The sequence below is a fragment of the Pelodiscus sinensis genome, chromosome 2 (genome assembly GCF_052426305.1).
Source record: "Pelodiscus sinensis isolate ZL-2025 chromosome 2, ASM5242630v1, whole genome shotgun sequence".
NCBI lineage: Eukaryota > Metazoa > Chordata > Testudines > Trionychidae > Pelodiscus > Pelodiscus sinensis.
In genome coordinates this window covers 163,406,166-163,422,564 of record NC_143053.1, presented here as the reverse complement: position 1 = coordinate 163,422,564, position 16,399 = coordinate 163,406,166, and the positions used below count along the sequence as shown (strand labels likewise).

The 16,399-nt window shown below is 43.5% G+C and overlaps 1 protein-coding gene across 9 annotated transcripts in view; it reads right to left on the bottom strand.

Annotated features, from left to right (window-relative positions):
* The window catches only part of EZH2 (enhancer of zeste 2 polycomb repressive complex 2 subunit), a 73,527-nt gene that overhangs the window by 33,024 nt on the left and 24,104 nt on the right, over nt 1-16,399 (bottom strand). For all 9 annotated transcript variants that reach the window (XR_016348917.1, XM_089776506.1, XM_089776502.1 and 6 more), the window contains 2 exons: nt 13,367-13,483; nt 6,989-7,109 (listed from right to left, as the gene is read on the bottom strand). Coding sequence is in view for 8 of the 9 variants with exons in the window: in XM_089776506.1 (XP_089632632.1) it covers nt 6,989-7,109; nt 13,367-13,483 (238 nt within the window). In the remaining variant the exon portion in view is untranslated. The remainder of the gene's footprint in view (nt 1-6,988; nt 7,110-13,366; nt 13,484-16,399) is intronic.

Genomic DNA, 16,399 nt, shown 5'->3' with positions numbered 1-16,399 from the left:
CTTGTAAAAGTGGTGCTTACTTCCTCCTCAGAGTTCCAGCCAGAGGGCTTACCTTTCCCAGATATTTCAGTAGTCATAGAATCATAGAATACTAGGACTGGAAGAGCGGCAAGGAGTCCTGTGGCACCTTATAGACTAACTGCAGTGTAGGAGCATAAGCTTTCGTGGGCAAAGACCCACTTCGCCAGATGCATGTAGTGGAAATATCCAGAGGCAGGTACAAATATGCAGGCCAGAATCAGGCTGGAGATGACGAGGTAGATCCAATCAGGGAGGATGAGGCCCACTTCTAGTAGCTGATCTGGAGGTGTGAATTCCAAGAGAGCAGAAGCTGCTTTTGTAGTTAGCAAGCCATTCACAGTCTTTGTTTAATCCAGAATTGATTGTGTCAAACTTGAAGACGAACTGTAGCTCAGCAGTTTCTCTTTGAAGTCTGGTCCTGAAGTTTTTTTGCTGCAGGATGGCTACCTTTAGATCTGCAATTGTGTGTCCAGGGAGATTGAAGTGTTCCCAGGTTTTTGTATGTTGCCATTCCTAATATCAGATTTGTGTCCATTGATTCTTTTACGTAGGGACTGTCCAGTTTGGCCGATGTATATAGCAGTGGGGCATTGTTGGCACATGATGGCATATATTATGTTGGTAGATGTGCAGGAGAATGTACCAATGACAGTATGGCTGATCTGGTTAGGTCCTGTGATGGTGTTGCTGGTGTATATATGTGGGCAGAGTTGGCACCGAGGTTTGTTGCAAGGTAACCATCCGGCAGCAAAAAAACTTCAGGACCAGATTTCAAAGAGAAACTGCTGAGCTACAGTTCATCTTCAAGTTTGACACAATCAACTCTGGATTAAACAAAGACTGTGAATGGCTTGCTAACTACAAAAGCAGCTTCTGCTCTCTTGGAATTCACACCTCCAGATCAGCTACTAGAAGTGGGCCTCATCCTGATTGGATCCACCTCGTCATCTTGGGTTGATCGGGCAGAAGCGGGACAAGCAGCTCTTGTTGCTGCTAGGTCCGGTGATAAAAGCACAGCGGCAGCAGGGGACACGGGAGAGGGATCTTGGGTTGATCGGGCAGAAGCGGGACAAGCAGCTGTTGCTGCTGCTAGGTCCAGTGGTAAAAGCAGAGCGGCAGCAGGGGACGTGGGAGATGTCTGAAAGGGAAGCGGGGAAGGAGCCAGCGTCTTTGCGCGCCGGGCTCCTCTGTCTCTTTATGGGCGGGGGGAGGGGAGTGTTCGGGTTTTCCCAAGTGTTCTTGGGAAACACTGGTCTACACTACAAAGTTTATTTGAACTAACAGTCGTTAGTACGAATTAACTTTAATAGGGGCTACACATGCAAACCGCTATTTCAAATTTAATTCGAAATAGTGGAGCACTTAATTCGAACTAGGAAAACCTCATTCTATAAGGAGTAACGCCTAGTTCGAATTAAGGGCTGTGTAGCCACTCAATTCAAACTAGTTGGAGGCTAGCCCTTCCCAGGTTGCCCTAGTGGCCACTCTGGGCCAAACCAGGGAAACTCTTCTACCCCCCCTACCAGCCCCGGAGCGCTTAAAGGGGCACGGTGTGCCCACAGTGCCCATGCCAGTTGCAAGCCTGCCAGCATCCAGCCAGCAGACCCTGCACTTGGCACGGGATGAGCCAGCCACCCGCTGCCACCCAGCCCTCCACCTCTTCCTAGGACCAGGCTGGAAGCTCATAGGATCCTGCCCCGGGGCCGCAAAAGGCGAGCGTCCGCCTGGTCTAGTGTGGAGATCGCGGACCTCATCAAGGTTTGGAGGGAGGTCTTCAGCATCCATGATCTCCACACTAGGCACGGGAAGGCGGACATCTACAGCCGCATGGCTGCCAGCCTGGCCACCAGAGGCCACATGCGGACCCAGGTGCAGGTCTGCATGAAAATCAAGTTGGAGAGCCTAATTCGAACTACAGTACCTACTCCGTGCCGCGTGTAGCCGCGGGCACAGAGTCCGCGCTAAGGGGGATTTAAAAATGGCAGCACCCGGCAAGATGCAAATGAAGCCCAGGATATTTAAATCCCGGGCTTCATTTGCAACTTCGAATGCCTACATTAGCCACCCTAGTTCGAACTAGGGTGGCAGTGTAGACATACCCTCAGATTGGTTTGACTTGATTTCATAGAATCATAGGACTGGAAGGGACCTCGAGAGGTCATCGAGTCCAGCCCCCTGCCCTCAAGGCAGGACCAAACTCCGTCTACACCATCCCTGACAGATGTCTATCTAACCTGTTCTTAAATATCTCCAGAGAGGGAGATTCCACCACCTCCCTTGGCAATTTATTTCAATATTTGACCACCCTGACAGTTAGGAATTTTTTCCTAATGTCCAATCTAAACCTCCCTTGCTGCACTTTAAGCCCATTACTCCTTGTCCTGTCCTCAGAAACCAAGAGGAACAAATTTTCTCCTTCCTCCTTGTGACACCCTTTTAGATATTTGAAAACCGCTATCATGTCCCCCCTTAATCTTCTTTTTTCCCCAAACTAAACAAGCTCAGTTCATGAAGCCTGGCTTCATAGGTCATGTTCTCTAGACCTTTAATCATTCTTGTCGCTCTTCTCTGTACCCTTTCCAATTTCTCCACATCTTTCTTGAAATGTGGCGCCCAGAACTGGACACAGTACTCCAGCTGAGGCCTAACTAGTGCAGAGTAGAGCGGCAGAATGACTTCACGAGTTTTGCTTACAACACACCTGTTGATACAACCTAGAATCATATTTGCTTTTTTTGCAACAGCATCACACTGTTGACTCATATTCAACTTGTGGTCCACTATGACCCCTAGATCCCTTTCCGCCATGCTCCTTCCTAGACAGTCGCTTCCCATCTTGTATGTATGGAACTGATTGTTCCTTTCTAAGTGGAGCACTTTGCATTTCTCTTTATTAAACTTCATCCTGTTTACCTCTGACCATTTCTCTAACTTGCTAAGGTCATTTTGAATTATGTCCCTATCCTCCAAAGAAGTTGCAACCCCACCCAGTTTGGTATCATCTGCAAACTTAATAAGCGTACTCTCTATCCCAAAATCTACATCATTCCCAAAACAGACCCTTGTGGAACTCCACTTGTTATCCCTTTCCAGCAGGATTTAGCACCGTTAAAAACAACTCTCTGACTACGGTTATCCAGCCAATTATGCACCCACCTTATCGTGGCCCTATCTAAGTTATATTTGCCTAGTTTATCAATAAGAATATCATGCGAGACCGTCTCAAATGCCTTACTAAAGTCTAGATACATGATATCCACAAGGCTCGTTATCCTATCAAAGAAAGCTATCAGATTAGTTTGGCATGACTTGTTCTTCACAAACCCATGCTGGCTATTCCCTATCACTATTACCTTCCAAGTGTTTGCAGATGATTTTCTTAATTACTTGCTCCATTATCTTCCCTTGCACAGAAGTTAAACTAACTGGTCCGTAGTTTCCTGGGTTGTTATAATTCCCCTCTGTAAAAAGGGAAACAAGATTTGCCCTTTTCCAGTCTTCTGCAATCTCTTCTGTCTCCCATGATTTTCCACAGATGATAGCTAGAGGCTCAGATACCTCCTCTGTCAGCTCCTTGAGTATTCTAGGATGCATTTCATCAGGCTCTGGTGACTTTCAGGCATCTAACTTTTCTAGGTAATTTTTACTTTTTTTTTTTTTTACTGTATCTGCTAGTGGGAAGGGGGTAGGTTTAGAATTCACTATGCTAGGCATTCCTTCTTTGTTTCCGTCTTCACCGAGAAGTCTGAAGTCATTAAGCATCTCTGCCATTTCCAAGTTTCCTGTTACTGTTTCTCCTTCCTCACTGAGCAGTGGGCCTACCCTGTCCTTGATCTTCCTCTTGCTTCTAATGTATTTATAAAAAGTTGTCTTGTTTCCTTTTATTCCTGTAGCTAGTTTGAGATCATTTTGTACCGTTGCCTTTCTAATCTTTCCCCTGCATTCCTGTGTTGTTTGCCTATATTAATCCTTTTTAATTTGTCCTAGTTTCCATTTTTTAATATGACTCCTTTTTTATTTTTAGATCATGCAAGATCTCGTGGTCAAGCTAAGGCGGTCTTTTGCCATATTTTGTATCTTTCCTACGTTGCAGAATAGCTTGCTTTTGGGCCCTTAATGTCCCTTTGAAAAACTGCCAACTCTCCTCAGTTGTTTTTCCCCTCTCAGTCTTGATTCCCATGGGACCTTACCTATCAGCTCTCTGAGCTTACCAAAATCTGCCTTCCTGAAATCCACTGTCTCTATGCTGTTCTCCCTTCTACCCTTCCTTAGAATTGTGAACTCTATGGCTGCGTCTAGATTGGCAAGTTTTTCCGCAAAAGCAGCTGCTTTTGCAGAAAAACTTGCCAGCTGTCTACACTGGCCGCTTGAATTTCCGCAAGAACACGGACGATCTCATGTAAGATTGTCAGTGTTCTTGTGGAAATACTATGCTGCTCCCGTTTGGGCAAAAGCCCTCTTGTGCAAAATGCTTCTGCGCAAGAGAGCCAGTGTAGACAACGCGGTATTGTTTTGCGCAAAAAAGCCCCAATCGCGAAAATGGCGATCGGGGCTTTCTTGCGCAAAACTGCGTCTAGATTGGCACGGACGCTTTTCCGCAAAAAGTGCTTTTGCGGAAAAGCATCCGTGCCAATCTAGACGCTCTCTTCCGCAAATGCTTTTAATGGAAACACTTTTCCATTAAAAGCATTTGCGGAAAATCATGCCAGTCTTGATGTAGCCTATGGGGTGTGTCTAGACTACAGGGTTTTGTTGACAAAAGTCCACTTTTGTCAACAAAACTATACCTGCGTCTACACTGCCGCTGAGTTCTGTCAACATAACGTCGACAGAACTCAGCAGTTTTGTCGACGGCTGTAAACCTCATTCTACGAGGAATAACGCCTTTTGTCGACAGAGTTCTGCCTACAGAAGGTGTTATTGCATCTACACTGTCCTTTGCGTCTACACTGTCATGTCGACAAAGCGGCTTGCTTTGTCAACAGAACTGGAAGTAGTCCAGACGCTCTTTGTCGACAGAAGCTTTGTCGACAGTATCTGTCAACAAAACTTCTGTCGACAAAAGCCTGTAGTCTAGACGTACCCTATGATTTCATGATCACTTTCACCCAAGCTGCCTTCCACTTTCAAATTCTTTGGTAGTACTTCAGTATTAACCTGAAGTACTACCAAAGAGCAGCTTTCAAGACATTACTGGGTAACAAAAAGAGGAAGGGAGAGAGAGAAAGAAGGCTTAACAGCTGTGAAACCAGTGGATCATACAAGGAATTTACTATGGGAGAAGAGCCACTGAATACATCTTTACCCCACAAGCTGAGGCTCTGCTCTTAGGATTTAGTAGAAATCAAATATGAAAGGAAACTTTGTTACAAGAATAGTAAAAAACTAAGAGAGGCAGAAGACATCACAGCTAATGGATCAACTCCCCAGCTAAATACTCCTGGAAGTGAAAGAAGAAAAATACTACAGTAACTTCTCGCTAAACTTAGTAATTATGTTCCTGAAAAATGCTACTTTAAGTGAAACAATGCTAAGCAAATCCAGTTTCCAAGAATTTATGTAAATAGGGAGGGTTAGGTTTCAGGGAAATGTTTTCTGCAGAGAAAATACAGTATATACATGTACAGTACAAGTTTTAAACAATTTTAAACAATTTAATACTGTACACAGAAATTATGATTGTGAAGCTTGGTTGAGTTCATAAAGCCAGAGGATGGAATATTTCCCAGGGAATGTCTTGCTACTAAATGACAAACTAGCACTATGTGAACCCTCAAAGATTAACACATTGTTCTTAAAGTCGCCTTACACACTTACAAGGCAGCATGGCCGGGACAAGGAGGGAGGAAACAACAGACCTGTTTTGTGGAGATGAGGCATAAAGTAAGAGGGCTTGATCAGGTAAAGGGTGACATCCTCACATCAGCACCCCTCTCCACTTTCCCCTCCTCCAACACACAGCAAGCAGGGAGCTCCCACGAGCAGCTTGAAGGCAGAGGGCAAGGAGAAACACAGAAGTGGGGGGAGAGGCAACAGAACTGCTACTGGCAGCTGTCTAGCCACATATAGTACTTTACAGGGAACTTAGGGGAGCTGTTGGGAAGATAGGGGCGTTGCCAGCCTATTCTGGTTCCAAGCCCCAATAAAGGCAGCCTGCTTTTCCAGAAAATCCTGCAAGTAGTCGGCCAAACAACATAAGCAAGCATTACGTATCTTTAAATGAGTATGTGCTCTAACAGATAAGCAATGTAACAATGAAATAATAACCGAGCAACATTAAGCAAGGAGTTACTGAATTACAGAGCACTCTACACATTAAAACACTATGCAAAATACTGATAAAAGGACAGAACTAGGGACGGTTTTACCTAAAGGGAGACAAATGTTATTAGAAACCCAAACATCCACATTAGTCACAGAAAAAAGTAATTTCCTCCTTGCAGAAGAAAACATTTTAACTGCCTTGACCGCCCATCCTCATTTGCAAGTGTTATCACCACAGCTTTGCCTTTTTATTTGGTGGGGGGGGGGGGGGGAGCTTCCATATGCTAGGAAAAGTGGACTTAAGAGATAGTATATTTTAGTGGCCTAACTGCAAGACCATGAACTTTCTTGCTTTCAACCCCAGCTTTTACAATAATTAACTGTATATATAGGCAACAAAGTCACCCTCACTATTTCACCTCTGTAGACTGGTGTGAAGATTAATTTTATATTTTCAAGCTACTGCAAACATATTAATCCATATACAAATACAAAAGTTAAGAACGATTGTTATACTCGCTATTTGGCATGGCACAGGGGGATAATAGAGAATACAGTAAATAGTATATCTTCAGGAATAAGACTTCAATTTTGATACTTAACTCAAACAAAAACGTACACTAAAACTAATTTCTACATAAGCAGCTGTTAATCATGTTTAGGTAGGAGGAAGTGACAGATATACATGGTGTGTTAGACTCACCTCTGTCTCCATGTACTTTTCCATCATAGTTTTTGATCAATTCTTCAATAAAGGTTCCATCCTGATCAAGAACTTCATCTCCCATGTAAGGAATGTTATGTAAAACCGTTTCATCCTCTACCTAAAAGTAACATGGGAAGGTTAAGGTTACAATAAAAGCAAAACCAAAAAAAGCAGTTATGTAGCACTTTAAAGACTAACAGGAGAGTTTATTAGGTGATGAGCTTTCAAGGGGCATCATAAAAGCAAAGACATTTTCTCAGGGAACACACAAGAAAAATTACTTGCAAAAATTACCAGTCCCCCGTTTCAGCAGTGTGACTATCCCAAACCTCTGATGACATGTGGCATTCCACATAAACATACAATTACTCTGAAATAAAGTCACTTTTTTCTGGACTACTATATTCACATGGGCTGTTATTATGGTTATTGTTATTTCACCATAACAATTTCCTTCTTCACCCCTCACAGAGACAAGCCCTTATCCTTGACAGAACACTCATGTTAACAGATTAAATATTTGTTGATAAGAATCCTTTTACAATAATTTAAATAAGATAGACCTATCTTACCTTTGGTTTTAAGGGATAGAGAAGTGAAAGCAAGTTCCTCACCCTGTGCAGTAATGATTATTCTTCAAGATGTATGTCCCTATGGATGCTCCACTGTTGGGTGACAGATCATCCCGGAGCCGGAAATTGGAGCTTTTCAAAGCAGTTGTCAGTTGGGCCACGCATGCGTGAAAGGTGCCTTACGCACGCAGCTCGATCTTCCTTCAGTTCCCTGTCTATGCCCAAGTAAACAGGTACTCCAAAGCAGAGGGGAAGAGGGTGAGTTGTAGAGGACCCATGGGGATAAACATCTCAAACAACAGTCAGTACTGCACAGGGTGAGGAACTTACTTTTCTTCTTCGAACGTGTCCCCATGGGTTCTCCATGGTTGGTAACTATAAAGCATTGACCGATCTGGGCGATGGGCTTCAGTCTCACCACTTGATGGCCGAGGATAGGACCGCTGTGGTCAATGCATCATGAGATGGTAATTGAAATAGGCATAATGTTTAGCAAAAGTATGCTTGGCTACCAGGTGGCTGCCTGGTAAATACCCTTGAGGGCAACATTATAAAGAAATACTGTGGATGCAGTAGCACAGATGAAATGTGCTCTTGGAGGAACTGGCAAAGTCTTCACAAAGCATACCATCTCACTATACATAAAGATATCCAATTGCAGATGCGTTGTATGGAGACTTGCATACCCTTCAAGTGTTCTGTGATAGAAACAAAAAGATGCTGAGACCTACAGAAATCTCACGTTCAGTCTACGTAAAAAGCAAGAGCTCAAACATCCAAAGTATGTAGAATAGCATCTGAGGGGAGACACATGGCTTTGGGTAGAAAGCAGGTAACACACTGGGTTCATTGATATGGAATGAAGTACATACTTTTGGTAGAAAAGTAGGATGAGGTCATAAAGTATCTCTGTCTTTTGCAAAATCTGTAAGGTGGGTCGACAATCAGAGCCCCGATCTCACTGACCCTCCTGGCAGAGGTAATTGTGACCAGAAATGTTACCCTGATAAAGAAAAATGGAAGGGAGTAAGTCTCCATAAGCTCAAAAGGAGACTGCATCAGGGAATCGAAGATTAGGTTTATATCCCATGCAGGCACTGGGACCCTCTAAGAGGAATAAGAGTTCTGAAAACCCTTAAGGAACCTTCTTGTAATCGGGTGCAGGAAGATAGAAACTCCTTCAACTGGTTCATGAAAGGCTGTAATTGTTGCCAAATGAACCCTTATAGATTAAATGGATAAGCTTCCAGTTTTTTGTTTGAAAATATAATTGAGGAGGATATGAAGTGGAGAGACGCAAGGGTCAATCTGTCTCTGCAGGCATCAGGAAGACAAACGTAGCCATTTGCAGAAGCAGGCTGTGTGAGTGGAGAGCCTCCTGCTATGTAGGAAAACATCCTCCTGTTTGAAACAGGAATCATGGAACCTGATAGAAGCCAGGTGTTTAGGTGAAGAGTATGGGGTTGGGGGTGCAGGATTGTCCTGTGACCTCAAGAGAATAGATTGTGGCAGTCTGGAAAAGGGTATGGCAGTAGAAGAGACGTGTGATGGAGGATGGAAACCAGGTCTGCCTGGATCACAAAGGAGCTATCAAGATGACTTGAGTGCCATCCAAATGGATCTTGTGCAGAACCCTCAGGTTAAGAGGGTCAAGGGGAAAGCCGTAGTGAAGTGGTGCATCCCATGTCACCAAGAAGGCATCCCCCATAGATCCTTTGCCCAGACTCCCACGAGAGTAAAACTGGGGGCACTTGGCATTGAGGTGTGATGCAAACAGATCTCTTGGTGGGAAACTCCATCGCCGGAAAATTGAAGTGAGGACCCGAGGATGAATTTCCCACTTGTGATCCGTGGAGAAATTGTGGCTGAGGGAATTGCCATAGTATTGTTCACCTCGGGTACGTACAATGCCACAAGGAGTGTGACCTGATATCAAATGCACCAGTTCCATAGGAGAATTGCCTCCGTATACAATGAGCAGGAACGTGTACTCCCCTGTCTCTTTATATAAAACATTGTGGTCATGTTGCCCGTGAGAACATCCGCTTGCGGATGTTGGGAGTAAAGTGGATACAGGTGTTCCTTACAGCTCTGAGCTCGAGAAGGTTGAGATGCAATCTGGCCTCCTGTGGTGACCACCTACCTTGAACCACGTGAGGTTGTGGATGAGTTCCCCAAACCAATAGGGAAACAACAGTTGTGATCTGGCCTGAGGACTCAGGTTAGTGAAAAGGGACTCCAGCAAGGAGGTTGACTGGGGATGCCCACTACTGAAGTGAGGTGAGACGGTCTCAAGGAACAGTTATGGACTTGTGCAAAGGGTGGCAGGATGGGACAGACAGATACAAGCCAATGCTGGAGAGAATGGAAATGCAAGTGAGTGTGTTGAACTACATATGTAGTTACAGCCATATGACCCATGACCTGGAAACAGATAAGAACTGTAGTGGAAGGGCTTGAGGATAGAATCATGAAATGATGGTGAGATAAGTATGCTTGAGCTGATACTGAATCCAGGAGCTCCAAAGAACTCTATGGCTTGAGCAGGTTCGAATGTGGATTTCTGTTCATTTATGAGAAAGCCTAGCTGACTGAATAACTGTCTGGTTCTGTGAACCATGTTGGCAGGATTGTCCTTTTATAAGGCAATCATCTAAATAGGGAAAAGTGATAACTCCCTGCCTGCAGAGGTAGGCTGCAGCCACTGCAAGAACCTTTGAGAAAACCTTGGGGACAAAGGATAGTCCAAAGGGCAGGACTGTACTAAGGATGTTAAAATACAGTTAATTGACTAGTCGATAGGTACTTGTACATGTCAAAGGAGGAATGCGAAAGAGCCCCTGTTGGGGCTCTTGTACATTTCAAAAGAGGAATGCAGAACTCAGTACAGCCCGGGGCCAACGGGAGGTCTTGCCGACTCTGGGCTGCACGCAGATGCCTTCTTTGAAATGCACAAGAGTCCTCACCATGCTGCTAGAAACCCGGGGTCAGCTGGGACTCCTCAGCTGATCCCAGGCTCCGCATGGCATTTTGGGTTCTGGGGAAATGCCACGGGAGCCCGGTGACTAGTGAGTGCCATAAGGGCAATTGTGTGGCCTTCATGACTGTTAGTTCTTAGGATCGGTCTTTTGCCATCAGTTCTGCCAGTTTGGAGTAACTGTCAAAATCATGATTAGCTAGTAAAGCTGAGTAGTTCACAATCCTCAGCTGGAAAGTGAAAGAGGAATAAATTTTCTGACCAAAAAGATCCAACCTTTGGTTCTTGTCATTAGCCGTTGCTTTGAACTGTGGAAACTTAGCCCTGTGCTGGGCTGCTTCAATGATGAGGGAGTTTGGCTGCAGGTGTGAGAACAGGAAGTACATATCCTTAGCAGGAACTAAATACTTCCTGTTTGCCCTCTCGGCTGGTTGGCTGAATGGAGGCAGGGGTTTGCTATGTCTTGTCTGATGCTTCCACTATCACCTCGTCAATAGATAGGGAGATTTTCCCACGAACCGTAGGCTGGAGTATTTTAAGGAGCATATGCTGCTTCTCCTGCACTTCCTGGAGGGGAACTTCTTGACTAGCGGCTACCGTTTAAAAAAGTTCTTGAAATTGTTTTGAGTCTCCTGCTGACCCATCCCCAGCAGATATCACCGCTTCATCAGGTGAAGAGGAGGAACTGTCAGCCAGCAAAGCTTGTGGGTCAGCGGCCTCCTCCTGGATTTGGCCTTCCTCTACCACTGAGTCCTTCGTAGGAGGAAGATAGTGGGGAGACAGCCCTCCTCTTAGATGTTTCAGACTGGGCTTGAGGCAGCTGTTGGGGCTCTGAAAATTGCATAGCCTTGCCCAACAGCATCATTCTGAGCTGTGACTCCCTGTCTCTCCTCACTCTGGCTGTTAGGCTGCAGCAGTGGTCACAGTTCTGAGAGACATGAGTGCCCCCCAGACATCATATACAGGAAGAATGGCTGTCCAAAATCGGCATGGAGTTGTAAAGTGTGTCACATTTCTTAAACCCGGTGAGCCTGGTATAACTGTGGGAAGGCTTCCAAGATCTTTGCTTTGCATTTCCTTCTGTTGCTCCACTCTTTGCTGTTTTTGTTGTAAATGTTGAATATTAACAAGATGATTGATTAGATGACAGATTTTGTCAAGAAAATGTTTTTGTTGTAGATTGAGTTTCTTGTTGATCAATGACTGATTGTTTTTTTCCCTAAAAATCACTTCTCATAATAGTAAATCACTTTGAGACACAAAGAGTTATTTGTAGATTTTGTACGTTTAGTGTAATCTAAATAAAAAAAGGTGCCTTCAGTATATTAAAAATTTTAAAAATAACTGTCGAAAGTGCAGTTCTGAAAGTAATTTAAATGTTTGTTTATAAGTAGTCAGGTGATACAATAAATCCTGGATCTCTGATGGAATTAACATATAATGGATACAATAAGAGCAGATTATGCAAGAATCATCACTAACTCATTAGAGCTTCCTTCGGGACACGTAAGGCATTAGTCCTAATTTCTAAAAATTTAGTTCAGATTTATTTAGATCACAAAAGAGATGTTCTGGTGAAAATTTAGACTTTACCTGACGTCTGTCCTCAACACTTAGCAATTGTACATAAATCAGGATTTCTTCATTGGTGAGGCAGAGGATTAGAATAACTTTTCACTTTGCAATACCCATGTTATGGAACACTGGAAGATTTAGGTGGGAAAAGATAAATCTATGAGCAGTGCTCGAGCATTAACACTCATCAAACGTAATGACAAATCTTTAAAATGTCCTCTTTCTAAAAATGAATCAGTACTAAAACTTTTGTCTGCTCAGAAAAATCTGTCATCCTATCACCTTTTTAATATTTACTTCATATGTTTTCCAAGTTCACGAAATAACTGGGAAAAATAAAAGAGGCAAATGGATACAGCAAGAAAACAAAACTGATGCAAAGTAGTACAAAAAGCAATGTTTCAGATATTTTATATAGATCAGAGTATTTAAAAAATCTGTTGCATTTGTTTTTTTCTTTTGGATATACTAGTTTACAGTTTAAGTGAAAATGAACATTTATCTCCTCAAATGTACACAGTTTCTATTTTTTTTAAACTTACTGTAACAGATATTGCAACTCCATGCATTATCTTTATTAAATTTATGAATGGTTAATGTATCGTTATGTTTTATTCCATGGGAGAAGGCTAAAAACTCCTCCATGAGCTAAAATACAGTGAGCACTAAGACTAACCAATTCCATGGAAGTTCCAACCCTCCAGGTAGATTGCATATTCTAGACCAGGGTGGGTTTTGCAATTACTAGGAAAGAGAAAAAGGGTTTTTGATATAAAAAGAATGAGCTTCAACTGGTTCAGCTGCTTCATTTTGATTGAGCATATGGACATAACTGTCCAAAGGGAAGCCTCAATTCTTGCTAAAGGGTTAGAAGGAATGCTAGCCTATCCCACTCTCCATATGGAAGATAGGTGGTATATTTAATGTGGATTTAAATCTGGTATTGTTTTATCTGTAATGCTTTTGCTCTTTGAATAAATGTGCTTGGTTAGAAGAACTATATAGTCACTGGGAAAAACACTATCAATTGTCATCTGAAAGAAAGCCATGCAGGAGCTGACCTTTAACTACACTGGCTTGCTAGAAGTATCACAGTGGATAGTAGAGATCTGTGTAGTCATAAAAACCCAGTCAGAAAGTGCAAGAAAGAGTCCTACCAATAAAAGGGAGATAGAGACCTGAGTGCCATTCCTGGAGTGGAATGCAGGAGCAGTAATACAGGTACACTTAACCTGAAACCATGACACTTACCATAAAATTTTGCTGAAGGGGAGACCAAGAATACATTATGGGTACTGAAGCAACAGCATTCAGAGTCTTGAGCGGGATGACTTGTTTTGGAAAATCTAAGTCACTGGTAACAGAGCACTGAAATGAGAGGTAGAAATTACACTTCTTTCCTGGTAGCAATTTTTGACAAAATACAAAAACATGTTGCAATGCACCAAATTTAAACAGCATAATTAGATAAGTCTGCCTTTGGAAAAATGCATCAGTTTTGGGTGGTGGTATCAGGAACAGGTTTAATAAGCAAGAGCCATATTTTATTTGCAGAATATTTGCTAATAGTTTCTATAACATGGTGTTTCTGTTTCCCATCAAATGCAACGATATCCAGGCTCTCATGTACCAGCCATATACTCAGCCTACTTAACCAAATACAATCATGTTTTTCTATCATCTAAAACAGATTTAATATTTGACGATAAATTGTCTTATCTCTCATTTACAGTGTATTAACTGCAGGTTGAGCCTCTCTAGTCTAGCACTCTCTGGTCTGGAACCATCCATGGTCCAGCATAATTTAATTAGCCAAAAGTCCACTTATGAGCATGGCCAATTTTCCCACAGTCCCATAAAGTTTGTTTACAGCCGCTAGTGTTCTGTGCTGTTATTTAGCTCTAATTTACTCCAAAATATCTTCTAAGAGCCAAGTATGCATGGAAACATAGGCAATGCTAGAAAATACTGACTTCCTGAGGTCCAACAAATCCTCTTGTTTGGCACCAGTCAGATCTGGAGGATGCCGGACTAGGAAGGTTCAACCTTTAGTTAATAAATTGTCTCATCTGGCATCTACAGCGCATCATCAAGTATTAAAGAGAAATCATCCGGGTTTCACACTAAAGCACAGCTGAGATCAAATAAGAATTGCTTTTTACAAATGTTGATATGTTGAGCTTTTAATATCAGAGAGCTTACTTCAGCAAGTTATCACTTCAACTTGTCTAAGTCTTGACCTGCATTAAATCTCGATCCTATCCCAAACACTTTGACTATTTGTATTGTGTGCAGGTCCACAGCAAAGTGAAATTTACTCTAATACTGAACTCTGGATTGACAAACAAGGTTTTTAAATGACATTCTTTTAAGATTCACTTTTCTGCAGAAAAGTATCTTTTCCCAAAACAGAAAAGAATAAATACTACAAAAAGGGTGAGAAAGGACAGAACATTCACAATGTGAAGTGAGAAATGGTTTTAAAAACTAAACCATTTGGATAATTAACAAATTTGGTTAGCCCTAGAATACATAATCATTCTAAGCCAGGGCCTGAAAAATGTATTAACTCTTTTAATCGGAGGCACCTACATAGACAATTTCTATAGGCTCTATTTTTAAAAAGTTTCTAGCCCTTATAATTGCAAAGGTACCCCAATTATAGGCAGAGATGGTAACACTTAAAGCTGCTCAACATTTCCCCTTTGGGAACCCTGTTTAGAACTGCTTATAACTTTACCAAACTTTAATCATTCAGGCTGAATTTTTTCATGCCAAGTATAAGCCTGGCTGAAGGACTGCTGGTTTGTTTCAGCTCAAACAATTCAGCCATTTGTCAGAACACATTTAGAGAAAAACACAGAGTTTTGCCCATGTTAAATTACCCCTCCCTCCCCCCACACACACACACACAAAAAAAGCTTCATTGAGAAGCTGTAAAACTTGATGCCACAAGCTGACATTCAGCAAGGATAGAAGGGAAGGGATTCCTGTGTGTCATCGTATACCATGTACATTCCAGATTGAATGTCCCAAATCTGGGACTCTGATCCAGCAGCATCCATGGTCCAGCAGGGCCAGGGATGTTGCTGGACCCAAGAGCCCTGCAGCAATGGAGCGGCTGGGCTAGGTGACATCTGGGGAGCCCCCGCCCTGACCTGGAACCTCCAGGATCATCAGGGCCAGGCAGTGACCAGGGAGCCCCATACCCCGGCCAGGGAACGCACAGCAACAGCAGGGCCAAGCAATGGTCGGGAAGCTCCTGCCCAGGCTGGGGAACCCCCAGTGTTAGTTGGGCCACATGGCTCAGGAGTCCTGACCCCAGCCGGGGAACGCCCAACTGCAGCTGGGCTGTCTGTGGCCTACCAGCCCTGGCCAGGAACCCCAGGAAATCCCCAGGGGCAACAGGGCTGGGATGGCCAGGCAGTTTCTGCTAGGAAACCCCAGGGCTGGTGGAGGCAGGCAGCTGTAATCCCCAGCAGCAACAGAGTGGCACTAGGATCAGGGTGGGGAACCTCCAGTGGCTGGGTGGCCTCCGACAGGAACCCCAGAGAACATCCTGTGGCAACAGTCCCCACCAGGAACCCCTGGAAACCCTGAGGCAGTGGGTGGACAGGAAGATGGGGAGCCCCGTGGCTGGCCAACCTTAGCATGGTCGGCGGCAGGGTAGGGAGACCGATGGAAAGGAGCTACTGACCTCCCCTGATCCAGGACAGCTCAAGTCCAGAGGATGCCGGACCAGGGAGGTCCAACCTGTACACAAAAGACTCTCCCCCCATTATATAAAAGCACACATAAAATAACTATGTTTAAAAATACCTGCCTTATTCAGTATACAGGACTGGCAATTCACCTGGAATGGCTAACTATTCAATATTTTGTTTTATTTTCAGTGTCCCCGTGCCTTATTTACTGCACACTATTCAAACACTGCTTAAAAGACAGCAATGCTAATGTCCTCGCAGGCTTTCCTATGGCACTCCTCACTACATTATTTCAGTGCTTCACAAACATACTTTTTTTCCCAAAAAATACACATTGAGTCCAGTTGTAACTGCAAGTCCTCAGCACTTCTTCAAAATCAAACCCAAGATCTCAAGCTAGGAATCCAAAAAATGTGGAAAACTTCATCATCAGCCTCTTGTGAAGTGTAGCACCATACAGGAACTTTGCAGCACAGACAGGGACAGAGTCCAGTTTTTCAAAGGAGGAATGCAGAAGTGCCTATTGACTAGTCGAGAAGTTGATGGAAATTCCATCGACTACTCGACTAGTAAATTAACC